Raw genomic sequence first — 27,628 nt, forward strand, 5'->3', positions numbered from 1 at the left:
ATCCATAAAGACTCTTATAGATTTTCCAAAGAATGGATGAAATACAAATATTGTGAATCTCATGAAGGTGCTAGGAGCATTGGTGAGCCCAAAAGGCATTACTCCGAATTAAAACATCCCCAAGGTGTGATGAAGGTGGTTTTTGGTTGGTCCTCTTCTGCTATTCTAATTTGAAAATATCATGAATACCCATCACATACAGTGTAGCATTCATGACCTGCTACTTCATTCAAAATTTTATCTTGGAAAGGGAGATGGAAGTGGTCCCTCTTTGTCGCATCGTTGAGGGGTTTGTAATCCACGCAGACCCTCCACTTACCATTCTTCTTGGGAGTGACTACAATAGGTGATACCCATTCGGAGTTGGATACTTGATAGATGAAGCCAGCCTTCAAGAGTTGATTCACTTCTTGTAGGAGAGCCTTTTGTTGCACAGATCCTAGTCGCCTTAAATTTTGAGCCACGGGTTTGGTCCCTCGTTTCAATTCAATTCGATGCTCTATTACATCTACACCTCTTATTTGTGAGTAGTCAGTGATAAACAAATTGGGATACCTCCTTAACATATTGATGCAGGACCTCTTCTCCTCACAAGTAAGATCTTTTGCAAGCATCTTCTCAAATCCTTCTTCAAGGTGGTGGCATCTTTCATCCCCTCGTGTGTGATTGTCTGTTGGCTTTTCTTCTACTGGAACATCTTGAGTGTTGGCGTTGAATACAATTCCCATTACCTCCAAAGAAGACTCCTCTTCACTGGTTGATGCTTCCTCATCACTTGAGTAAGGAATCTCCTCCTCGCTCTCTTCATCTGCCGTGGTTTCATAGTTGATATCTAGTTGCTTTCCTTCTCGCCAATCATACACCACCGGTTGACCCTTCTTAAGAATCAAACGACCACTTCCCCATTTTTGATCTGCATTCACAACAATGAGCCAAGGCCTCCCTAGGATGATGGGATAGCCCTCCCCCTTAGCTGGCATGACATACATATCCACTCGTGCATCTATGTTACATACGGAGACTTTTACATTTTCAATGATCCCCAAACACTTCACACTTGAGTTGTTGGCTAGCCTAGCTTGACAATTAGAGGACTTTGTAATTTCAAGACCTAACCTGTTCATTGATTTTTCCGTGATCACACACATTTGAGCTCCACCATCAACATATACATTAGACACCTTTTTACCCCTTATGTAAGCATCCACAATGGGTTCCACATCTTTTTGTAGCTTTGAGGCCACAACCTTAATGGAAAGATTTGCTTTCTTTTTTGGAATTCTTGTACTTACCAACTTTGGCCATTGCCTTCTTACTTTGGATGATAGGTGTAGAAGTTGAGGCCATGAAATGTTTGGCTTTTGGGTTTGTAAATCCTCCAGGATGTTGTAGGGCTCTAGCTCCTTTCCCAATGGGAAGTCGTTGATACCAATTTCTCTTCACCTTGATCTTTTCTTCCTGCTACTTTCAGCTTCTTCCATCTTTGACTTCTTCTTCTTGTCCCTTCTGGCTGAATTTGTTCCTTCACTTCTCATGTCTTCATCCTTATCATGTGCTCTTGTGCGTTTTTCTGCCGGCATAACATCAAAGTTTAGAGTATGCTCATCTATTACCTCTTCTAGCTTGATGATGTTGACTCCTCTTTCTTCCTCCTCATGTGGGATGGGAGGTATATTTACTGGTGGTGGTGGTCGACGAAGGATTTGTGGGCCTTGAGCTTGTTCTTGCTGCACAGTGAGAGGAGGCGGTCTGGGGGGATGTATGTCTCCCGGAAGTCGCCTTGGATGTGGACAATTGTACATGCCATGGCCCATTTCATTGCAATTCCAACATCGCAACTCTTGAGCTTGTCTTCGTTGATTGCGATTCCCTTCTCTTGGTTGTCGTTGTTGAGGTAGGCCTTGTACTAGATTCAGAGTGAGGTTTTCAAGCTGTTGCGTTAGCCTTTGTAAAACCTCTTGTTGAGAGTTATCTCCTATTTGTGAAGATTGTGCAAGAGGGGCCCTAATTGGTGCTTCCATGGTTTGTGAAGACTCCCTCTCACTCACTTCATTCAAACCCCTTACTCTATGTGCTTGGAAGTGTAGTTTTCTAAACTTGATGATGGCTACCTCACGTGCTTCTTCGAAGGTGGATGGGAATTTTAGCTCTACTTTAGCCTTTAAAAGTGGATACAAGCCAACCATGAATCTCTCTTTTTTTAGAAAGTTAGGTGCACCACCATGATTTTCTAATGTAGCCTCCCACCTACCCCATAGATTGACAAAGGTTGCTTCATAAGAGGGATAGTCTTCAAGTGATACCTGCTTATGTACAATAAGACATTTCCATAGTCCTTCAGAAGTATCACCTTGCCCGAACTTGGAGAGGAAGTTTGCTCACAATCTCTCCCAATTGGACTTGATTTGGGGTTGCAAGGTCTCATACCATGCTTTAGCTTCTGCTTTTAGAACCAATGGGAAGGCTCGTAGCTTTACTTCCTCTTCATCTCTCCCGGATATGAGATGTGCCATCTCCAAGTTGTCAAGAAACTCTTGCGCATCTTCCCCACTTCTTGCATAGAACGTGGGAAAAGAACTTGACATTTTGTTTAGACTTTTTGAAATCTCTTTTTTTTAAAAGAAACTTTTCTCTTACGGGCCGCACAAGATTATTGACACTATAAATCTGATTACATTAAAATGAAGATGTACACATCCATTGTTAATTCATACTTTATCATAGGTAGAATAAATGGATTAATTGAAGCATTGATTTCATTGAGGCGAGTGGATCCAAATATCCTCCTTATGATAGATTGAAACCTAAACTTAGTTGCAATGATTATATGAATGGATTGCCGAGCAATAGGCCTAAAAGGTTCATTGTTTTGATCGTAATTCATGTGCTACTCCTCGTTGTTGGTTTGAAGACCTCGTTCCTTCATATGGCCCTTGAGCACCCCTTCACCACTCCTTGTTCCTGCCTTTAAAACAAAATGAAAACGTGAACATCAAAACAAGTTTCATAATTGATGATTGGAAGTATAATTGGATTGGGTGATGCCAGTATTTCTCTAGGTCTTTCTGCACCAAAAATAAAAACAATGCGTTGCTGGAAAAAGACTTTTCTATCTATGTGAACATTTACTCTAATGTGTTGTGAAAAATGAAATGGATAGATGGGAACTCCATTGTTCATCACTAAAAAATTTGAAGGTAACTTGGAAATATGTTCCTCAGTGGGGGCACCACTTTATGAGGGCGAGCTTTTTGAAATGGGGCCTCTAAACCCAAACCAATGGGCCTACCCTCACAAAATATTCGTAAAGAGGTACGCACACCACTTGGGGCACCACCTTCTTTTGGGAGTGGAGAAGGAAATCAATCAAAATAACACTTGCACTCACCCACTCAAGCAACACACTTTGAAAACCCCCTTACTCTATATACACTTTGGACACTTGAACACCATCAACGATTATGCAACCCAATGCCGTGCATCAAAATGAAATATGCAATTTGTGGAATAGCATTCACCTTCTCCCCATAAGAATACCCATAATACATCCAAACTCTTCCTCTCTCAAGCACTCATCAAAAAATCATGCGCACAAGACTTGCCTCTCAAACACACAAGAGAATCACTTACATCAAACTAACACACTTTGCATAGAGAGCTCATCTCCATCTATGCAATGCCGTGACACAAATAAAATCACCATGAGAGGTAGCCACATGCATATGTAATGAAGCAAAAGAGATTTGGAGTGAGAAATTTCTTTAGACCAATTGAATAAGTGTGGAGAAACAAACCAATGGTAAATTGAGAATAGAACACTTACTTGATTTCTCGCACACTTTTTAAGGGGAGGACAGATGCTGGCTAACCATCACGAATTGCGACACTTGAAAGTTTTGAAGATGATTTCATGATCATTAACATAACCATGAGAGAGATCATGATGTATTTACAAGTTATTGAGGTGCTACAAATGATTTATTGGGTTGATGGAGTAAGAGATTGTAGAATGGAAAGAGTGGAGAATAGAGTTGCACTTCCTCCAAAGAGGAGGGTTAGGAGGGAGGATGTGAAAGAGGGAGAGTTGGGGTTTTCTCTACTATTGATCAAGAAACAACATGAAGTTGAAAATATAGGTGTGTGTCCTTGAGTCTCTCCAAGGGGGGCTATTTATAGTTGTGTAGGAGTGGGATTATGCTACACTTAATTAGAGTAAGTGATTAGACCTAATTAAGTGTCCTTTGACCACTCATTGAATATTGGACATAAAAGGGACTATTTATTCACCAAAAATATCATTTTAGACCGTGAAGGCTCCATAGGGGTGCATAATGTAGGTGGGCCCCACCATGAGGCCCTACGGGTGGCTCTTGCGGGGTATCTCAACTTGTCTGTCTTGGCATTTAGAAAGCATCTTTAGGTTGGTCCCATCACATGCAAGTCACCTTACCTAGCATGGATAAGCATACAATCCCCATCATGATTTACATAGGCACCAATTGTGTGGATAAATATACATATCCCATCACACAAAATTGCCTCAAGCAAACAATCGTTTATCATACCCTCAATTTCTGAAATAGGCTGCTTCACACACATCACAATTTGTTTCTCATGTTTGGACATTTTATCAAGAAGAAATTCATTTTGGTTAGTTGCCATTTCAACATCATGAGCAACCCAAAAATCTTCTCCTAGTGCAAGAGAATTAAGAAAATCATGGATGACATCATCTACTTCATCATTAAGAAGTGAGGGTTTATTTTCATCATAAGTTTGCTTCAATGTTTCATCACAAAGATCATGAAAGGATTCATTAACTTTAGAGTTGCAAAAATTGATTTCTTGATCTAGCTCATGATACTCAGAAAAAATCTATGTTATTATCATCATTTTAGACATCAAAACTATGCAATTCTCCATCACAAACCGATGGAATTTGACCCACAATGATTTGGTTAATGGTGCAAGATGTGAGTACTGGGCTACATGGGGACTCTCCTTGGCTCTCTTGGCTCATAGGATCCAATCTCCATCCCATTCCTAGCATTCTCATGTTCATCATGATCATTATCATTACTTGAGTAATCATCTACTCCCTCTTCAACTACAATATTCCATGCTCTCAACAATTTTTAAAGAAATCTCCATTTATAAAGCAATTTGTACAAGTTTTGAGTGTTCTCTTGCAACTCCTTAATGAGATTTAAATGCAGATATGCATTGTGTGTGTTCCCTCCATGCTTGTAAGACCATGTGTATGCTCTTTCCAATGCATCGACAGAGTTGTCTACCGATGCCTTGGGTTTATAAAAATTATTGTGTACAATATCATGTTCGAGAGCATAATTTTGCTCCAACAAGATCAATGAGCAATGCTGGGCTTTATGGTTACCATGATCACATTGTGAGGTTGGCTTATTGTGACATTTTTTCGATCTATGTTCATTTTCCCCGCAAAAAATACAAGGCTTCTTACATTTTTTTCTCATGCAGTCATTTTACATCAATGATGTACTTTAAATTACGTAGCATGCTCCTTCAAATTTCCAAAAATCGTATTAAAAGTGACTTTGCACTGGAAATTTCCCGGGCATAAGTTTTTTCAAATGTGCACTATTAACGATATTTATTTTGAATGCAAAAAAAAATCATATCTTTGCATCTAATGTGAATGCACTCTATGTTAACATTTAATTCATGAAAAAGATCTTGAAGCCTTAAATCTTGGCATGCAAACAATGGAGTAGTGCAGGTGCACAAAAAGATGCAGTCAAAGTTTTTTGTTACACACAATATATGTGCCTAATTGCAAGGTGTGGACACACAGTCTTGTTATTAGATAGGTTGGCTCCTTTGTAATTTGTGCCATTCCATAGTTTCAAGTCCTCCCAATGTGCAAGTAGAAAAAAATGGTTTCAACATTTGCCTTCACAAAACAGGTCATCAAAATCTGCTCTTCACGGACATACAATGACACCGTAACCACCAAAACTTTACACTGGTTGTGCTTTCACAACATCAAAATATGCTTTTTTTTGTGTGCACATGATACACTGCAACCAAATACTTCCTTGTATTTCACTTCCATTATGCAACACTCACTTAAAACATATAAGCAATAAACCATTAAATGAGTTTTATGCAACCTGAGCTGGTGTTACCAGAGCGGATGTGCCTTTGATAGGCTCTGCCGCTGCACATGTTTAAGCTTTTCTTGTCACGAGTTGAAGAAAATTGGTTTTGGCTTGTGAGGCATCTCGTAAAAAATAGCAGCACGATAGACTTGAACACACACCACTAGTAGGGAAGAGTGCAAAATTCTAAATAGTGGTAGAATTGAATTACCTCCTTTGGTCTGCGAGCAATGTAAACAACTTTTGCCTTCGCAAAAAGAAAACTCGGCAACCACTTTGTAGTATCATGGGATTCAACACGGCCATTTGGAGACATGCATTGACATTACTCCATGGTTGCACTACTGTGGCTTAACAAGAAGATTTTAGTCGGTGCACTAGAGGAGTGCCGTTTGCCTTCTTTGCAGGCGGCTGCAACATAGCCCTCGCAACGACAAAAGCAGTTAGGTTTTTTTTTTTTTGGTAAAATGTATTTTGCACACAACGTGGTGTTACCCTAATGGTTGGGCCCTTGAATTGCATCCATTCTGTAACATTTAATGGTCTAGTGAGTTGTGTGTAGCGGAAAATAACATAGACATAGTGAGCATTTCAGGAAGAATAGATTCCTAATGAGCATAGAAAGAGTGCTTGGATGGAGAGAGCAACAAAAGCATAACACCTAGTTAGATAGGCATGAAAAATACTTCAAAAAGAGAGAGAAATTAAGCTATTGACAATAGTTGAGGACCGAATTTTCATGGAGCCGGTCCCCCCTCCAAAAGGCTTTGTATTATAGGTTGCCCCATTAAGGGAGACATTTTACAAAACAATACTTTGTGTTGCTTCAATAACTTGATAGTGCAATGAAGATGGAGGCTTCAAGCACCAAGCTTACACATGAAAAAACAACATCAATTCCCTCACAGTCTCAGACCCAAGACCTCACACACCTTCGAAGATGGTGAGAGCTAGCGGGGTATGAGAGTAGATCAAGAGGAAGAAGGAGTATTCTTACGAGAAAGAAGTATGTCTCCTCACATAATAACTCTTAATAGCTTAACATAGCTTAGTAATTAGCATGGTAGAGGAGATGAGCATGCATTGGAGCTTGGTTGGCTCTTAGTTAAATTTGCATCACAAAGCCAATAGTTGTTGGTGTAGGCCTCCCTTCTCACAATCTTGAAGTAGATGATGAGATTTCCATTAAAGCTTGAGAAGGAGATATTCATCTTTACTTCACACATGAGCTTGTGTGAGTGTGTGTGTGTGTGATAATGCCTTGTGAAAATCAGCCCCCTCCCTCTCTTGGTCGACCCCTCTTGCTAATTACTCATGCTGGCATCCTATTGGCCCCTGCAAAGCTTAGCCAATGAGAATTAAGAAGCATAAGTGATAGCCTTGTGACATGTGTCCCCCTTTCCCCTTTTGTGAGGGCTTTATGTATTTAGATAATGGAATTAAACTCTCATTGGACCCCTTAATCTTGTGGCCAATAGGAATCAGGCAAGCCATTGGGCTGTTGAATGCTCATTGGACCCCTTGGGAGACTGTAGAGAGCTTAATTTGTATCAGTTCTTTTATCAAGTGTTTTTGAATGAATTAAACTAAATGTATTCTAGCCTAATTCTCATTGGTCCACCTCTATGGCCATCCAATAGGATTTGAATGCACCTTGGGGGCAACTGGGGTAGGAAGCTGCCATGTGTCTACTATTCCCTTTGTGTAAAGGGAGCTTGGAAGAGTGTGTGTGTGTGTGTGTTTCTCTGACATCTCCTACAAGAAAGGCTCGCCCCCTCCTATCTAGGGATGTGGGAAGACTTTTTGGTCTTTCCCACGACCATCCAATTCCCCCACACTTTGGCCATTGGACAATACCTTTGAATTTTGGAAACTTAGCATTTTGGAAGTCTTAATGGGCTGAACCTTAGGGTATTTGAAGCCCATTGATGCACATTGCTCTTTTGCAGATGGCCCCCCTTTGGATCCCTATTTTCCCTCCTTTGGATCCCTACTGTGACCGGTCTACCAACCTAACCAATATTCTAGTTTTTTCTCCCTTGGTATTTCCCTATATTAAATGATCAGTTTAACATGAGAAAATCATTTAGGAGAATTAGATATTAGTTATTATGAAATTACCGCTCTCTTAAAATCATTTGTATACTTGTTTGCGTCCATATGTTATGCTGGCCACCATATTCCCAATGTTAATACAATTTTTGTTGTTTTTTAAACCTGAGAAATGGCCCCCACTAATCCCTCCATGTGCTTGTTGCAGGATTGGAACGTACATGTTCTCTGTTGCGCACAGCCTAAGCTGGTTATCGTTTCCCCTTTTATAAAGATAATTTTCAATAAGAGTGAAATCACGAGCTTCTAATTCTATCATTCTCTGTCGTGCTTTGGTGATATTTTCTAGAAACATCTGTCTTTCCAAGTAGTCAACAATGTATTGACTCCATTCTGCTGTAAGTGTTATCTAAAACAATGTGGCATGTTCAATGTGTGGGCTTGATCTACATTTGATGCAACTAGTGACATATTCATGAACATCAATGCGCATAGTCAGCCCATACACTCCCAATTGTTGCAATCGCGCTGGAAAGTTTTTATGGCTGAACAATGAAATGTTAACACCTGAATATGTGCTTCCAACATATATGTTTCATATTCCTCAAGGTTTATGCACACGCTTAGAATGCCACTGGAGCCTAAATTATATAAACATCCTCCAACCAACTGAAAGTTCTTATCTTGGTGAATTATTCTTCATTTAAGGTCTGGGTTCATCTTATCCAATTCCCCACCCTGTGATAGTAGCTTGATGATCTCTTGGGACCACTTAGGTACCATTTCTGTATTGAAGAGATATGCATCTGGTAGATCATGATCCACTCCCTGTGGATTGTCACCGGTAATCGAGAGAGGTGGTCTGCTTGAAGACGTGTCTTCCCCTTCTTAACCACTACGATAAATTCAAACTCCAACAATATGATGAACCATCTTACGATTCGTCTAGTATTGCTTGGTTTGTTGACAAGGTATAAAAGGACTTGATGGTCTGTGAAAAACACAAACTTATTTGTGAGGAGGTAATGCCAAAATTTCTTAACGACATAAATCATTCCAAGCCCCTCTCTCTCAGTAGTTGTGTAATTCCTTTTGGAATTATTTAGTTGTCGACTAGAATAGCTAACTAAGAAATCCATGGTTCCCTCTCCTGGTTGAGCCAGAATAATACATCCGATAGCAAATGCAGATGCATCTATATGGACGTGAAAGATTTTTTCCCAATCAGGTACTAATAGCACTTGAGCGGATACAAGGGCATCTTTTAATTTATTAAAGGATTCCTCACACTTATCTGTCCATTTAAAGATTAAAGATAAGTCTATATAGTGGTTGTACAATAATTGCATGCATGTGTATGAACCTCCTGTAATAACCACAATGTCCCATGAAGCACTGTACTTGCTTTGCATTGATCGGCTTAGGCATTTTGATAATCACCTTAATCTTATCCAAATCTATGGAAATTCCATGTTCTTGGACAATATGCCCTAAGATTCGTCCTTTTCTTACCATAAAAACACATTTTTTGGATTAAGTCAAATCCTATATGTCCTACATTTCTCGAATACCTTTTTGAGGTGTTCCACATGCTCCTCTCTTTGCAAAGAGTGTACACATAGGTCATCCATATAGATTTCATAGAAATTCCTCAAATACTCGTTGAAGGCATGTGCCGTCAATATTTGAAATGTGGCAGGTGCATTTGTTAACCTAAAGGGCATGACTCGATATGCAAATATACCCCATTCTGTGGCAAATCTTGTTTTATATTGGTCTTTGGGTGCAATTGCAAGTTGATTGTAACCAGAGAACCCATACAAGAAGAAATATGCACGCTTTCTTGCCACTCGTTCAAGGATGTGGTCCGTAATTGGCAAGGGATAGTTATCCCTTATTGTGGCTGCATTGACTTTTTTGAGGTTGACACACACTCGAAGTTTGCCATTCTTTTTGGGTACAACAACAATTGGGGATACCCAATTAGTGTGTTCTATCTCATAGATAAATTCTGTGTCTTTTAGTTTATCAATCTCTTCCTTGATACGCTTAGCAAAGGTATCATTGTACGTGTAAGGCCTTTGTCTGCTTGGTTTTGCATCAGGTTTTAATGGGAGAGTATGCTGACATATTGTCGGATCCACTCCCTTTAAGTCCTTGTAAGACCATGAAAACACATCCTTATATTCTTGAAGAAGGTTGAGAAGCTCCTCTTCCTTATCTCTGCTTAGGTTTGTTGCTATGTATACAGGTTGCAGGGTCTCTCGAGGTTGTGCTAGGTCTACTTTCTTTGCATCTTTTGGCCCATCATAAGACTCTTTCTCTTGTCTTCTCTTTTGGGCTGTGTCAGCATTATCTTTCGATCTTGAATGGTGAACTTTATGTAATGGGATGGTACACTCCTATTGTTTTTGCTATTGTTTTTCTCATCCTCTCTATTGTCCATTTTGGTTGTCCATACTTCCCTCAGAGTCTTCTTGAGCTCTTGGTACCTTTTCTTACGTTCAAGTTTTGTCAATTTTGGTTCTTCTAATTTCGATTCTGTTTCCATTATTTTGGATTTTGTTTTTGCCTTCAGCCTCTGATTTCGTTAAGACATACACCAATAGATCAAGAGAGATCTAGAGCAAGGAAAGAGAGAGAGAAATGGAACTTTCATAATACCTAGTATGTATGTTGTGAATGGAGATGGTTTGTTACAATGCTACCATCGAGCTTGTACAAAAAACTAACCCAATGCGTAGTGAATGCTAAAAATTTCCAGCACACACACACATTGTCTTAGGGTATGGGATCCCTCTCACCACAATGCCCTCTTAAAATGGGTACAAATTTGGCAATGAGACACACTAAGCACTTTCTCAAACAAGCTCAAATGATAGAGCTTAAAAGACACACGTCACCTTACATTTTCCAAAGAGCTTTACCCAAGTGGAAGGACAAAGATCCCGTAGCCAAGCACGCCTCTGAAGTACCAAAACTCAATTATTGATAGAGAAAGAACATGTTCAATAGTGGTTTGGGATAGAGCACTTACACTCTCTCACTTTGCAATGTGTAGCATCAAATTTTGTTTCACACAAAGTGATTCCTTTTGAATATCAAAACATTGCAGGCCTTGTTTGTGTGCTTGAGTCATGGATGTGGGCTCAAAAGAGAGAATTATTGATGGTAGATAAGGTGAAAGTAGAGCTTTGAGAGAGAGAGAGAGAGAGAGAGAGAGGGAGAGAGAGAAGGAGAGTTTTTACCATACACATGTCTTGAGAGGAGGTGCCTTTTATGGTTAGATCAATGGCTATTTTGTGTTAGTATGTTAGTGGTTAGTGTTAGTAATCACTAGAAAGTTAATGATATATTTATAATGTGTAGAATGAGGTTGATGGTTGAAGTAAGATGGCTGGATGAAGTGAGGGAATCCTTGTGATGGTGAAGCTTTGAAGAAGTTTTGAAGTTATTAGTGTAGGTTCTCAAAAATGGTTGCTGATCCTCTTCTTCTTCTTCTCTTCTTACGTTGTCGCTGCAAAGGTTGAACACCATGATGAAAGTGACAATGTTGGTAGATGAGAATCCCTTAGTTCGCAGAGATTAATCAAGGTTTACATGCCAAACTTTATGTATATAGAGAAGAGGTAAAAGGAATTGTGATTTAGAGGTAATAGAGAGAGGCATAGAGATGGTGTATGTATATGTAGAATTCATATAAGAGCTATGGATGTGAGAGGGGAGGTTAATGGTGAAGAGGATGAAAGAAACCGTGGAAGATGCACATTTGAGTGAGAGATGGAGAGTAATGAGCGTGTGTGTGTGTAGAAGTGTGAATGGAGGTAAGAGAAGACTAGGGTAACTTGTGAGAAAAAAATGGACAGATTGGGGTCCACCATAAAACTCATATCTCATCGATGGAAGATCCCAAAATTATGCAAAAACATGAGGTGATTATTAAGCTTGTGGACTACATTTTGTCTTTTGATGACTCTATCAAATTCAGAGTGGAGGTGGGCAATAAAAATCCCAATAAAATGTCTGTTTTTTCTCACTGCAAAAGTCTTCAGTGGCCCCCTATTTGTTAAATTTTCATAATTCTCCAAGAGTGAACCCCTCCTTGCATGAGCGCATGAGCTAATAGATTCTTGAGGTTTTGAAAATATGCATGGATTATGAATTTTCACAAATATGATATATGAATATGATGGGAAAAAAAGGATTAGTATATAAACAATTCATGTAATCTAGAATAGTGTTAGTTGTATATAAATATAAAATGAATTTTTTTTTGAAAATATAGGGAATTAAATTACGAGGCCCTAATTTGTTTTATTGATTTAGGAATATTTACAAAAAGTAAGGAAAAATGCTTGTGGAAAAATGATAATTTAGTAAAAAGAAATGATTGGTTGAAAGGTATTTTTGTGGTTTTTTCTCGAAGTGGGTTCACACCAAGATTTGGAGAGGCTTGCATGAAAATATTTATCCATATAATAAAGAGTATGTACAATGTAAGAGAATCATGGTAACAATAAGTCAATGCACATAACATACTTAGGTAAATAACGCACACCTAGGCCCTATATACCATGAAATATTTACACACAAATAGGCCAAAATATACTTTTATTTTTATTTTTATTTATTCATTTGGCTCAACTAGCCCAATGACTAGCTAGCTGAGGGTTTTAAGGAGATATGGGGAAAGTCCCCTAGCTCACACGCCTATGTACAGTGAAAGTGTGAGGATATCCACAGTTTTTGAGTAATTTTGATAGGTTGAGGTAGATCACTATGGCAATCCCGGATAGCCAAAAAATGGCTATCATTAACCCTCCCCCAAGATGATGGTAAGTTCATGTACAATTAAAAGGCATCTTTTCCAATGAAAATGGTTCCAATATCTCGATGATCTTTGTTGGCTCATTGCAATCTTTGTTCTGTATCCTATCATCATCTTTTCTTGAGTTGCACACATGCATTGATTGACAATACTTACATGAAGGTGTAGATCTTTGATCCTGCTTTTGTAGACCCGATGGTAGAATGAGACTCTATTAGGGTTTTAATAGATACCTATTCACCTTCTTAGAGTGTTCCTTTCCATCCAAATCCATGAGCTGATAGTAGCTTGAGTTGAAGGCTTTCTTCGGAATGTACGATCCTGGGGGTGGCCGTTGAGCGAGGCCATGAGAGCGAGCAACTATTACCATCAAGAATCTAAGTGCAATAGGAGCGAGCGGCATGCACAAAAAATCCTAGTTGGAGGGAGATGGCAAGTTTGGTGAGAAACCTATATATTGCTCATGAGTTAAATAGAGTAAGACATTCTACATGTCTATAAAAGCTAGAGAGCCATAAAACACTGTAAGAGAGTCAACCAACTCCCAAGTCCATTATATAACATTTTCATAGAGCGTATTTGGCATACATGTCAACCAAGGCAATGCCAAGTACTAAATCGTTTGTCAATAGCATTTGACTAACAATATCATCTGAATTATTTCGCCCATATTAGTTGAGCAAGGCAATGCCAAGCATGACATCGTTTTTCAGTAATGCATGACTAACTATATCATTGGAATTCTTTCACCCATAATAGCCTCTTGCATAATGCCACATGTCCTTCAAATGCAAGCATAGGTGACCGCATTTGGAGAGATGTCCTCGTAGTGCATATGCTAAAAACAACCCTAAGCTTTTTGGCCTTTCCTGTGTTGGGCATATGTTGTAGTCAGTGCACTCCATGAGAGGACATCCTTGACAAGCAACTCCTCGACCACCTTTTGTGCTTGCTGAGGTAGAGCACATTTGGCATACACGTCGACCAAGGAAATTCCAAGAAAGACATCGTTTTTCAATAGCCCTTGACTAACAATATCATCTGAACTATTTTGCCCATATTAGTGTCTTGCGTAATGGCATAGCGGCCGTGAAGATGCAAGATTAGGTGATCGCATTTGGAGAGGCGTCCTTGCATTGCATATGCTCAAAACAGCCCTAAGCTTCCTCGCCTTTTTCGCTTATGTTGGGCATATCCGTAGTCAATGCACTCCATGAGACGACATCCCAGACAAGATCAGCCCCAAATCAGCCTAAAGAATTAGCATTTTTAGCCCAAAAAAACAGCCCCAGATCAGCCCCAAATCCGCCACCAAATCAGCCTAAAAAATTAGCGTTTTTAGACCAAGAAAACAGCCCCACATCAGCCCCAAATCAGCTACCAAATCAACCTAAAAAATTAGCGTTTTTAGCCCAAAAAAACAGCCCCAGATCAGCCCCAATCCGCCATCAAATCAGCCCAAAATTACAGCATTTTTAGCTCCTAGTTTTGGACTTTCCCGTGTTGGGCATATCTCGCAATTAGTGCACTACATGAGATGACATACCTGACAAGCAACTCCTCGACCACCTTTGGTGCTTGCTGAGGTGGAGCACGTTTCGCTTACATGTTGACCAAGACAATGCAAAGCACGACATCTTTTTCCAGAAATGTTTGACTAACAATATGATCGAAATTCTTTCACCCATATTAGCCTCTTGCATAATGCCACATGTCTTGAAGATGCAAGCGTAGACGATCGCATTTGGAGAGATGTCCCTGCATTGCATATGCTGAAAACAGTCCTAAGCTTCCTCGCCTTCCCCTCTCGTGCTGGGCATATCCCGCAGTCAATGCACTCCATGAGACGACATCCAGACAAGATCGGTCCCTAATCACCAAATCAGCCCTAAAACTCAACGTTTTTAGCCTCTAAATGATCCATCAAATCAGCCCAGAAAATCAGCGTTTTTAGCTCCTATTCTTGGCCTTTCCTGTGTTGAGAATATCACGCAATCAGTGCATTCCATGAGAAGTCCTCGCATTGCATATGCTAAAAACAACCCTAAGCTTTTTGGCCTTTTTCGTGTTGGGCATATCCCGCAATTAGTGCACTCCATGAGAGGACATCCTTGACAAGCAACTCCTTGACCACCTTTTGTGCTTGCTGAGGTAGAGCACATTTGGCATACACGTCGACCAAGGAAATTCCAAGAAAGACATCGTTTTTCAATAGCCCTTGACTAACAATATCTGAACTATTTTGCCCATATTAGTGTCTTGCGTAATGGCATAGCGGCCGTGAAGATGCAAGATTAGGTGATCGCATTTGGAGAGGCGTCCTTGCATTGCATATGCTCAAAACAGCCCTAAGCTTCCTCGCCTTTTTCGCTTATGTTGGGCATATCCGTAGTCAATGCACTCCATGAGACGACATCCCAGACAAGATCAGCCACCAAATCAGCCTAAAGAATTAGCGTTTTTAGCCCAAAAAACAGCCCCAAATCCGCCACCAAATCAGCCTAGAAAATTAGCGTTTTTAGACCAAGAAAACAGCCCCAGATCAGCCCCAAATCAGCTACCAAATCAACCTAAAAAATTAGCGTTTTTAGCCCAAAAAAACAGCCCCAGATTAGCCCCAAATCCGCCATCAAAACAGCCCAAAATTACAGCAATTTTTAGCTCCCTGTTTTGGACTTTCCCGTGTTGGGCATATCTCGCAATTAGTGCACTATATGAGATGACATACCTGACAAGCAACTCCTTGACCACCTTTGGTACTTGCTGAGGTGGAGCACGTTTCGCTTACATGTTGACCAAGGCAATGCCAAGCATGACATCTTTTTCCAGAAATGTTTGCCTAACAATATGATCGAAATTCTTTCACCCATATTAGCCTCTTGCATAATGCCACATGTCTTGAAGATGCAAGCGTAGACGATCGCATTTGGAGAGACGTCCTTGCATTGCATATGCTGAAAACAGTCCTAAGCTTCCTCGCCTTTCCCTCTCGTGTTGGGCATATCCCACAGTCAATGCACTCCATGAGACGACATCCAGACAAGATCAGTCCCTAATCAACCACCAAATCAGCCCTAAAACTTAGCATTTTTAGCCTCTAAATGATCCATCAAATCAGCCCAGAAAATCAGCGTTTTTAGCTCGTATTCTTGGCCTTTCCTGTGTTGAGAATATCACGCAATCAGTGCATTCCATGAGAAGTCCTCGCATTGCATATGCTAAAAACAGCCCTAAAGCTTTTTGGCCTTTTTCGTGTTGGGCATATCCCGCAATCAGTGCACTCCATGAGACGACATCCCTGACAAGCAACTCCTCGATCACCTTTTGTGCTTGCTGAGATAGAGCACATTTGGCATACACGTCGACCAAGGCAATTCCAAGAAAGACATCGTTTTTCAATAGCCCTTGACTAACAATATCATCTGAACTATTTTGCCCATATTAGTGTCTTGCGTAATGGCATAGCGGCCGTGAAGATACAAGATTAGGTGATCGCATTTGGAGAGGCGTCCTTGCATTGCATATGCTCAAAACAGCCCTAAGCTTCCTCGCCTTTTTCGCTTATGTTGGACATATCCGTAGTCAATGCACTCCATGAGACGACATCCCAGACAAGATCAGCCCCAAATCAACCACCAAATCAGCCTAAAGAATTAGCGTTTTTAGCCCAAAAAACAGCCCCAAATCCGCCACCAAATCAACCTAAAGAATTAGCGTTTTTAGCCCCAAAAAACAGCCCCAGATCAGCCCCAAATCCGCCACCAAATCAGCCTACAAAATTAGCGATTTTAGCCCAAAAAAACAGCCCCAGATTAGCCCCAAATCAGCCTAAAGAATTAGCGTTTTTATCCCAAAAAAACAGCCCCTTCAAACACACGAGTACCATATTCGACTGTTCTTATACAACCATCAAACACACGAGTACCATATTCGACCGTTCTTATACAACCATAAAAGAAAGGTAGTTTTGAAGAAATCTACAACACTGCCAGTGAGTCTAAGTTTGAGCACAATCATCTAAGAGAATAGCAAAAAGAAAATGTGAAGCTTGGCTGGATCCAATCTTCAACTACATTGCGACCCTTTAAAATCAATCCATCTGCAAAAAAATACACAATTGCTTAATACATACCCTCTTGTCAATCAACTTATAATTTTCAACGAACCTACTCCTAACATACCTTGACTCCAAATGGCTTCAACAAGCGATCATATATGCGCTCATCCCTCTCAAACATAATGACATGTGTATCCATGAAACCAACTGCCAAGCCAAGTGTACCCGTGCCAGCAAATATGTCAAGGACTACATCCTGTGGACGGCTAAAAAGTGCGATTATGTACTTCACAAGCTTTTGACCTCTTTGACAACCACCCCTCCATGGCTTTCCTTTCCTCTTTACTAAATCTGCTTCAGGTACTCTGACATTGAATACACATTTTACTTACTTTAATGGCATATATATATATATATATATATATATAAATGATGGATTAGACATATAAACAAGTAAATGATAGAGTCAACTCACATATCAAAGATAAGGTCCTGTCCAAATTGAAGGTCACCACCAAGTTTCAATTCTGGCAACTGATCATGATGTATACGATACACACAAGTTGTCGAACAACGAACAAAAGCAGACAAGATCAAGCAATTCACCTATTCAAATAGAAAGCTTTATATCATACATGTCATTAAAGAATAGGATGCCACACTAAATTCTATTGCACATTAAATCAAGAATCAATTACTTGTACCTGTGTGACAATGGGTCCCAACCTCTTTCCAATAGGTGGTGTGCATCTCACAACCTGACGATGATATATCTTAAACCCTTTTTGCTTGCCATCTTGCTCGACTTTCACCCCTTCCTCCATGGTGTACAAACAAACAAAAAACCCCCTATCACTCAAGCATGAGTCTGCAAGCTGAAATGTGGTGTCATACAGGTTATCCACTATCTTGTTCCAAAACGGAACTTTATTGCAAAAGCATCCCTCGACAGCCATGTTAGATGGAAAATCTGCAAATATGAGGTCTATGCACAAGTCTAGCTGAGTGCCCTTCACAGTGCCTTGGCTACAAACTACATTGAAGGCCTCTAACACCTCAAGCCCCATTTGCTCTGCTTGTTGGGGATATTCAATAATATGAACAAGCTCTTCAACAGAAATGTTGAAAACGCAAATAGTGCCTACAAATCAAAGCTTTTAGATTTAAGAAAATGTATCAACAATCACAACACTCCATGGATCATATTAGATAGACAAAGCAAAGGCATCAACACTACCTGTAGGTTCCAATGTTTCATTGATTATGTCATCATTTTCTCTTAGCCCTCCACTGCTACTTGCGCTTTGATGTTGCCCTTGCATCTTGCCATCCTCTATAGCCTTGTTTGCTTGTAATGCCCTATGTATGACTTCCCTACCAAGATTTATAGGAAGTGTCTTACGAAATGATGCTGATGCAGTGGATGCTACTACTTGAGAAGTTTCCATCGTCTCCTCTTCCAGAACACTATTCGTAGTAGTTGTAAGTTGAAGGGCTGCTTTATGTTGCTGAAATAATTCCAACTCCTCATCCGGAACATGGTTCTTAACCATGTCTAGCCACCACGGACACTTGGCTTTCTCTATGGTGGACAAGGACTGCACAATCAACAACTATTATTTAGCATAATCTCCCTATGCGTTAAGAGTTAACATAAAAAATGCAATGTAATGCATCGCTTACCCTTCCAAGCTTCACATCGGAATACATGAACGTAGGGTTATCTGCATATGTCCATACACTTGCCAAGGGGGACATCTCATCAAGCATGTGTTGTGCACTCTCCTTGAGTAGCCATCTAAACACACACCAACTATTGAGTACTAGTTTAATGAGGACTAAAAAATTGAACCATACAAATTAACAAACCTATAAACAACTCGACGGGTTGCATTGTGTAATCCGGGTTGCTCATTCATGGCATTGGTCGACTTAATGCCACCTTCCACAACACGAAATGCTCTATTGAAGTACTTTCTTTGGCAAAGCATGACAAAGTTGCTGAATCGATGTTCCAATGGCAGCTTTACTCGATCAGCATTTTGAATGTCTAGTAATAGACCTAGACCATATTGATTGACTTGCAACCAAAAGCAATACATGTGGAGCCAGTCCCTAACTTTAGCTTTGTCATTGGGAAGGCACTCCAAGGATCGAATTGATACTTGTGAGCTATCTAACAATTTCACAATGTGTGCCTTATCCACATCTGTTATGCAAGCATTTCCAATCATGTTGAGTTTCTCTTCAGTCGCAATATGCGCACTCGGTTCATGCCAAGGCAAGGACAGAGTAGCACACCAAAACTTCTCTCCATTTGCAGGATCTGCAATCCTTGCATACTTGGAGGTCTTTCCCCTATAGGTAATCTCCATCTTCTTTATCACCTTGGCCCTACCAGTTTCATCCATTCCCTTAGCCAACTCTTCAATCTTCTGTTCCATCTCATCCTTAAAGAGCAACCATGTCATTATTTGCACAGGGAGTGTAAACCAACTCCTTTTTCCCCGAGATGAAACAACCTGCATTTCTTTCTCCACCCATGCTCTGTCTTCAATAGACAAACCATCCAAGAGAGTAGTCTTGTCTGCCTCTCCTAGCCTTCTCAATTGGAACAACCGATCTCCAAATGTGGTTGGCACATATGCATAATCGTTCATCCTGTAGCATTAAAACAAAAAAGAATATCAATAACTCCAAGACAACAATTAAAATTTTCAAGGAGAATAGTAGATGCCCAACATCATCTTACTTGTTCAATCTTGCCAAGGAAAACATTAATTCCCCCACATTAGTCTTTGCAAACTGCAAAAAGTGGCAGACCACAGAGCAATGTCTAGACAGGTCGTTCTCAAACCATGTATTGCATAATTGTACAATTATATTAAAATAGTGCAATCAACACAACAAAAGTTCTTAAAGGAGATTAAGTTAAAGAATACCTTGTCTAATGCATTCCATCCATGCATGCAGACGATTGTTGCCATCCAGGACATGGACCATCTTTCCTTTCAAGTAGGGTCCCCACTCTGTCTCTAAATCAAGGGACCTCTCAAATCTTTCATTAATTGTTTTCCAGCAGTCATCCCAAGAATCTATCCTTTCTTGAGTGATTGGTGTCTCCTCCCCCTCTAGATCAATAATGGAGACAGTAAAGGCTCCCTTGCTCTCAAGATATCCTCCCATCTTAATAAAACTTCTTGTGAGTGATCTTTCGGTGGAAGGGCTTACTTTTCTAATGGCTTCACTAGACAGTAACCTGCATAATGGGATCCTAGGGGGTGGTCCAGAAAATGTGACTCTGATTCTTTCAAGGAATGCCTGTGGTGTAGAGATCTCAAGGATCTTACCAAACACCTCTAATTTTTTTCTTCTCCCCCCTACAAGATTGGAGATATTCTGGCCTTCTGTCACCTCATCATCTTGTTGCCCCTCAGTCACCTCATCATCATGTTGCCCCTCAGTCACCTCATCATCATGTTGCCCCTCCTCCTCATCATCTTGCCCCGCACTCACCTCATCATCATGTTGCCCCTCAGTCACCTCATCATCACGTTGCCCCTTAGTCACCTGGTCATGTTTCTCAACTACCACCTCCTCACTCTGATCATCTTCCTGAGTTCTTTGAGTATCAGCTCCCTGCTCCTCTCTCTCAATAGCAACTTGATCCACTACCTTCTCAATGTTTTCTTGCTCAAAGTCATGAACAATACTATCAACCAGCTCCTCAGCACCACCATTTTCCTCAACATCTTCAGCATCCTTTTGACTTACTTGAGAATGCTCTTGATTACCTGCTCTTGCAATTGACCTATTGAAGTTGTCCTGCTTTGATGGTCTACCTCTTCTCTTGTATGTTGCTCCAGAATCCCCTGCACCCTGCACAATTTTCCTTCTCTTAGGCATAGTTACCATACTCATAATATCTGCCTCACACTTACCATCCTCACAATTCGATCTTGTGAAGTGCATAAACACTTTGAAAGAATGAAAATTCTCAATTATATGAAAGCTAGTTAAAAGCCATATGAATGACTGAATCGGACACATTGGAAAGGACAATATCAGCCATTAACTAAATTATGGGTAGTTGTGTTGCGTTAGAGTCATTATGGCAAGTTAAAATCATTACGGTCGACACATTTATCACCACGAATCTCGCTCCAGCCATTAACTAAATTATGGGTAGTTGTGGTGTGTTAGAGTCATTATGGCGAGTTGAAATCATTACAGCTGGCACATTTATCACTTTACAAATCTCGCACCACCTCTATACTACCACTTATCATTTTGCTCTTCTCCATTCTCCTGGAGCTTTATGTGAAGAATCTATCTGTTCTTTCTGCAAACATGTAAGTGACTCTGTGTGTGTGTGTGTGTGTTCTCCATTCGCAGTCATGCTGACCCCTCCTGGCTTTGCTCTCCAGTTCTCCATCGACAACTCACACCCTGCATCTCACGTTGTTTGAGGTGTTAAGGGAGCTTTACTATACACAGTGTCTCTCATAGGAGCTCTCTCTCTCTCTCTCTGTGTGTGTGTGTGTGTGTGTGTGTGTGTGAGCTCTGTTGCTACCACGAACTAGTAGTGATGCAAGCTTCAACAGTGCTACCACCTGCTCAATACACACAGCAACAGCTCAATACACACAGCAACAGGAATCTTCCATTCCTCTCACACCTACGCTCAACTCAAATGCTCTCATTTGCTGTCAAATTCACCTTCTCTTTTCTCAGATCTTTAAGCGCGCTCAGCGTGCTTAAAGATTTGAGAGAGATGGTCCTTAAATCAAAAGGTTAAGCTTACCTTTGCTGTTTTCTTGGGGCTTAAGGGGTGGAAGTATTTGGCCAGTGGCGACGTTTGCAAGAGCCTTGCCTTCCTCATGGCGTTGCAAAGGATGGAAACCAAGCAAACAATATGAACGATTAAGAATAAGCAGTGTGCATTTCAAAAGTTGAACATTTGAAGGGCAATAAAAATGTTTTGAAAAGTTAGAATATAATTAAAAAACCAAACTAACTTTCTTCAACCGTTTCTCCAGATTAACGTATTCTTAAACATGTCTCAAGATTAACATTTTTTAAACATTTCTCAGAATTTCATTTTTAAAAAAAAACTGGGATTGATAGTAGTGTTTTCGAATGTCTGTGAAATTATTAACTTTTACAACCATTTCGCTAGATTAACGTTGTTTAAAACATTTCTCAAGATTAACATTTTTTAAGCATTTGTCAGAATTTCATTTAAAAAAAAAACTCGGATTGAGACAGTAGTGTTTTTGAATGAATGTGAAATTGTTAACTTTACAGAGTTGTTGGTAAAGATTGACTTGACACGTGTTCAATTTACTCAAAATTATTAACTATGGATATGGTGTTGATCATCTGATTGAAAGTTCTCTTTTATGCAGGGAAGCTAAAATTTTCTTGCAATCTGTGTCCGGACAGTCCATCAACATTCCATTCATCCATGGAAAATGCCTCCTTCCCGTCAAGCTCGTGCAAGAGAAGCTGTGTGGTACAACTAGGGTCATTGTCGAGGCTCTTGTTCAGGAGGGACAAGAGTTTAATGTTTTGGCACCTCTTCCCACCTATGCGGGGGTTTATATGGAGGCATACTTCATCTTGGAGGAATCATTATCTAAAAATTACACTGCAAGACTAGAAGACATCTTTCAGACCCCTGAGTCATCTCCAATTGGTCCATCACCTGCACCAATGTAAGTGCATGTAAGTCCAAGATCATTTTGGAAGGTTTGAATTTGAACAATTCTTCACTATTTTTTTTGCTCTCTTGCAGACAAATTGATGATGATGAGGAAAATGAAGATCATGTTGAATTTGATAAGCTAGATGAAGAAACTCTAAATTTTGAGACAACAGTTTCTGCATTCCAGATCATCCGTACACTCCCTCCCAATGATGTGCTTCACACTATTATGCAAGAGTGTGAATACAAGGGCAAGGTCAAAGATCTACCAAAAACCTACCAAGAATTCTGCATCTATGAAATGATTGAGGGGAAGGCAATGGAGGGTATGGAGCAAAAGTATGAGGGAAATTTGTGGACAAAACCACAAACTCAGACAAGAACTCAAAAATCTTTTGTCCTTAGGAAGAGTTTTTATGTAGGGGTTTTCCAATGCATGAATGAGCGATGCTCATTTAGGAGCAGAACTAATCAAACTAACAAGCAACATTGGAATGGTCAGTTGTCCAAGCTCCCAAAGAATGGCTGCCTAGCCATGGGGAGCTATGGAAATTTGGAATGCTTTTTTTGCAAGCATGTTCCCATGTGTGTGAAAGATTGTCCAGCAACAGTTTACTACTTTATGCCTAGGGATTCTTGCCATAGTAGGCTATTTATGCACCATGGCAAGCACAAACACATCGTCCCTAAGGGAATGTCTAGAGCATCAATTCGGAACATAAAAGCCTTAGTAGCTAAGGCAGTGACAATGGACAATAGAGCAGGCCCTAGGAAGGTACAAATGATATTGGCTAGAGAGATGGTGCTCAAGGCCTTCACAGATGACAATATTACAAGTGGGGATTTTTTAAGTGAGAAGGAGGTCCATGAGATGTCCCAAGAATTGGTTACCCTTGTCAACATGAAGAAGTAAGTTTTCAACTTATAAGCACCAAAACACTTGTATTCTTGAAAAATTGGTTCACCCATGATTATGTATGTTGTAGGGTAAAGCAAATGGTGATGCAGTGTAGAAGGACCACTCGACCAATGGGTGATGGATATGATGCAATTCTTGAACTAAAGAGAAAGTGCCACTTTCAGTTCTTCCATGGCTCTCGATTTCCATTGCAAGCATCAACATCACAAGAGCGGTCCTTCATATTCAAGATGTCTACTACTGGCCCAGGTTCAGGAGTAGATGTGGTCAGAAGGATGGATAGAGATGGACATGAAGACCTCCGATTATCATGGGTTTGTTTTGACCATGTCCATCGAATAGAAGGAGGCTGGCACACAATGGGAGCACATGTTTATGATCACACGTAAGTAACAAATAAGTATTAAAAAACAAATAAGTGGATGTGGATACTAATTGTGTAAACTATTGTAACAAATAAGTATTAAAAAATAAATAAGTGGATGTGGATACTAATTGTGTAAACTATTGTATACCTTGGCTCATGGCTTTGTAATGTTATTAGGATTGGAGAGCTTCTAACTATTGCCACATGCGAGCTCAAAGAAGAGGATGAGGAAGCACAAATAATGTTTTGGGAATCTATGAACCAGGTTATGATTGAGCACACAGATAGGCCAGCCAATTTTCAAGGATTCATGTCAGATGAGGCAGGAGCAAATTGGAATGCAGTGAGATATGTGTTCGGGGACAAGAAGGAAATGGTGGGTAGGGAAAGGTCTTGTCTATGGCACTGGGAGGATAATTTGAGGGTGCACACACAGAGGTATATCCACTCCCAGTACCAATCAAAGCATAAAGAGATGTGTGAGAAGTGGAGATTTTCTGAAACAACAGATGCGGCACTCGAGCAATTTCATAGGATTAGGAGCTGGTGGGCAACAGGCAAGACAACAGATAAAAACATACCAAAGCTAGATAGTTGGTTGAGTTGGTGGCATTTCAGGGTTAGCCATTGGGGACATATGATGGTCAAGGATGGGGAGCCCATAATGAATGCATTGATTCCAAGGACCAACCTCTCTGAGAGCAAACATGCAAGTTGGTTGGCTGGAGAGGGGTACAAGCAAAAAATTAGTCTTTATGATGCATGTGTCACTGATCTTATTAATGCCTATCTTCAGTGTGCCCGGCATCTAGCCTTCTTGGATGGTAAATATATCGGAGGGGGGCCAACATTGGAAATTTTAGTTGACAGAGCCATGTCAAGGATGCAGACTAGTCCATCACCAGTAGCCACCTCTAGGGCAGTGGATGATGCTTCCATGGGTACTCCAATGTTCAATAACAGAGTTAATTTCAAGGGCGAGAAGAGGACAATGCGTGCCAAGCGACCATTAATGGATATGGATACAAGCATTTGTAGCCACAGGCCTGAGTAGAATTATTTCACGCAAGATAAGACGTCAAATGCAGCACATGAGCAACCATGCATTGAATTGTTGCAAGCTCTAGAGCAAAATGTCCATGACACAAAGTGGGCTATTCGCAGGATACCAACATTAAGTAGAGTGGAGTGTAACCATTGGATAGCTGGTAAGAAGTGTGGATTGAGGCAGAGACCGGGAGACCCAGCTCCATGTTTTTGGAGTGACTGTCAATTATCTTCTTGGCGGAAGCAAAAGTTTTGCTAATTTTGCAACATAGATGTGAGGCATACATGGAGAATGGTCACAAGCATCATACACCCACCAGAATGCGCTCCGCATGTTTGGCCTATTGCAAAGGGCACCAAACTCAACATCCAAGAAGCTTGTGCACTTGTGAAGGCAGGATTTGAGATTGGAGTGTCAACGGAATCATTGATCCCCAAAGAAGTGCATCAGAGAGAGCCCCGTGCCAACAAAAATGAAGATCAAAATTATCCCTATAGACCAGGGGTATCGAAGGCTGCCTATGCTCAAGTTAATGCAGCATTAGAATGTCAGAAAAATTGACTGGAAGCCGCGTAGAAGTGGAAGGAGAGAAAAATATTTTTACCATAGAACTACTGACAGGTCACAGTAGAGCCCCTACATCATGCATAGAAGTTATAATTCAGAATGTCCCATCTTGTTCGTGCATTGATTTTCAAGGCAAGTTGGCAAAAAAAGCATCCTTTCTTGCTTGCAAGCATCTTTATTTTCTGTACTTGATTGTACTTGGACAAGATGTCAACAACAACATGCATATCCATCAAGCACGAATTCCAAAGGCCATTCTTAAGGATATGCTAACAAAGGCAGTCAGAATCCAACCTAATTAGCTATAAGGGCTATAGCCTGGGTGATGTCTTATTTTGTTTTTGGAAGGGTAGACAAGATAGCAAAACCTATAGTCTATAGATCACTGCAGTTATTTAGTTCCTCCTACTTAGTGCATTTTGTAACCCACTCAACACCTAATTTTTGAACTGAATCAACATAAACTTTTTGTAAGAGGCAGGTACTAAAGCATTTTTTTTTCTAGGTTATTCCTTCAAGAATATGATAGATTTCATCCATAACATATTCAAAGAGTTTTGCAAACTTTGCAACTCTACCATGTCACTCTCTCTTGTCTATATTGCAATCTCCATTTCTTTCCAATGGTCAACTTTGAATGGCATGCTCTCTGTCACTCTCTCTCTCTCTCTCTCTCTCTCTCTCTCTCTCACACACACACACACACACACACACACACACACACACACACACACACACACACACACACACACACACACACACACTTCAAACCCCCTCTAGCTTGTCACTATCTCATTTTGTACCCACCACTCATAATCTTTTCAGGTTGTTTCTTTTGTTTCATTCGTGTTTCAAATAATTGTATCATAGGTATGATTAATGTATGTTTTTCTCTCATAGATCATTTGGGCCTTTTGCAAAGGTAGTACATCTCAAATCCGCTCTCTCTCTCTCTCTCTCTCTCTCTCTCTCTCTCTCTCACACACACACACACACACACACACACACACACACACACACACACACACACACACACACGCACACGCACACGCACACGCACACGCACACGCACACGCACACGCACACGCACACGCACACGCACACGCACACGCACACACACACAAAAGCTCTCTACAAATTTTCCTCCCTATAAATTTTTCCCATGATTTAAAAGAAATCATGGTGCATGCAATTTTTCCATTGCCCTACCAATTTTTGCTTAGGGAGTATTAACATTCATGAAGGTCTATAAAAATTTTCCTCTCTCTCTCTCTCTCTCTCTCTCTCTCTCTCTCGCGATTTTAGGATCGTCTTTCTCTATGTGCACTGGAGTATTTGTCATAGAAGTATTAAACCCTAAATACATGGGGCTTGATTTTACTACAGTGGGGTTGTCTCAAGCTACTTTGTGCTCGCTTCTATCTGCTCAACTGATTTCTCATTTTTGCTCGAGGCTCACTGCTCTTGGCTCGCTCCATGGATGCACTCTACGATCCTTACCATCTAGCTTCAAACTTGCAACTATCAAGTCGATTGGCATACCTTAGCACAAGACCTCCTTTCTTGATGCCTTTGTCCCTGAGTTTCTTTTCAAGCTTCTCCTTTGCTTGTGTAGCTTTCATCTTGTAGCACTCTGAGTTGCTTCTCTTTTCCACTCAAGCTTAGCTAAGGTAAGAAGTCAATCCATTCATGCTTCTTGATTATCTTGTATGTGCTGCTTTGTCATGAAGTCAGATTGTTGGAATGTTTAGCTCAATTGGATGCAAAGCCTCTTGACCATACACCAAGTGAAATGGTGTGAACTCTATGGCCTCCCTATATGTGGTTTGATACGCCCATAATGCCCCATCCAAGAAGTCGTCCCACAAATTTGTATTGTTCATCACCATATTTTTGATGATACCTACAATGACCCCATTAGCCTTCTCCACAAAACCATTCTATTG

General features: G+C 40.4%; 3 protein-coding genes across 3 annotated transcripts; 2 read left to right on the top strand and 1 right to left on the bottom strand.

Annotated features, from left to right (window-relative positions):
* Nucleotides 1-16,939: 16,939 nt before the first annotated feature.
* LOC147449324 (uncharacterized) lies at nt 16,940-21,956 on the bottom strand. Its single transcript, XM_086522596.1, has 12 exons — nt 21,879-21,956; nt 20,917-20,953; nt 20,017-20,826; nt 19,827-19,932; nt 19,597-19,735; nt 18,944-19,524; nt 18,758-18,872; nt 18,312-18,672; nt 17,779-18,215; nt 17,550-17,680; nt 17,199-17,439; nt 16,940-17,116 (listed from the first exon to the last, which is right to left on the bottom strand). The coding sequence occupies exons 1-12, from the start codon at nt 21,954-21,956 to the stop codon at nt 17,108-17,110; spliced, it is 3,045 nt and encodes a 1,014-aa protein (XP_086378722.1). The 3' UTR covers nt 16,940-17,107.
* A 398-nt stretch (nt 21,957-22,354) lies between these two features.
* Nucleotides 22,355-23,225, top strand: LOC147449325 (uncharacterized). The gene is made up of 4 exons (XM_086521541.1): nt 22,355-22,389; nt 22,483-22,791; nt 22,872-23,120; nt 23,204-23,225. Exons 1-4 carry the CDS (start codon nt 22,355-22,357, stop codon nt 23,223-23,225), a joined length of 615 nt encoding a protein of 204 aa, XP_086377667.1.
* A 15-nt stretch (nt 23,226-23,240) lies between these two features.
* Nucleotides 23,241-24,089, top strand: LOC147449326 (uncharacterized). The gene is made up of 2 exons (XM_086522597.1): nt 23,241-23,690; nt 23,768-24,089. The coding sequence occupies exons 1-2, from the start codon at nt 23,317-23,319 to the stop codon at nt 24,087-24,089; spliced, it is 696 nt and encodes a 231-aa protein (XP_086378723.1). The 5' UTR covers nt 23,241-23,316.
* Nucleotides 24,090-27,628: the final 3,539 nt, after the last annotated feature.

Source organism: Adiantum capillus-veneris, chromosome 10, assembly GCF_014529385.1.
Source record: "Adiantum capillus-veneris isolate H3 chromosome 10, ASM1452938v2, whole genome shotgun sequence".
NCBI lineage: Eukaryota > Viridiplantae > Streptophyta > Polypodiopsida > Polypodiales > Pteridaceae > Adiantum > Adiantum capillus-veneris.

Bases quoted from the DNA above. Each gene is read 5' to 3' on its own strand.
- LOC147449325 (XM_086521541.1), top strand. From the start codon at position 22,355: ATGAATGTGAAATTGTTAACTTTACAGAGTTGTTG. The intron at 22,390-22,482 runs GTAAAGATTGAC...TCTTTTATGCAG, and splicing joins TTAACTTTACAGAGTTGTTG to GGAAGCTAAAATTTTCTTGC. The intron at 22,792-22,871 runs GTAAGTGCATGT...GCTCTCTTGCAG, and splicing joins GGTCCATCACCTGCACCAAT to ACAAATTGATGATGATGAGG.
- LOC147449326 (XM_086522597.1), top strand. From the start codon at position 23,317: ATGGGGAGCTATGGAAATTTGGAATGCTTTTTTTGCAAGCATGTTCCC. The intron at 23,691-23,767 runs GTAAGTTTTCAA...TGTATGTTGTAG, and splicing joins ACCCTTGTCAACATGAAGAA to GGTAAAGCAAATGGTGATGC.
- LOC147449324 (XM_086522596.1), bottom strand. From the start codon at position 21,956: ATGAGGAAGGCAAGGCTCTTGCAAACGTCGCCACTGGCCAAATACTTC. The intron at 18,873-18,943 runs GTTTGTTAATTT...GTGTGTGTTTAG, and splicing joins ACCCGTCGAGTTGTTTATAG to ATGGCTACTCAAGGAGAGTG. The intron at 17,681-17,778 runs GTACAAGTAATT...CTATTTGAATAG, and splicing joins TGGGACCCATTGTCACACAG to GTGAATTGCTTGATCTTGTC.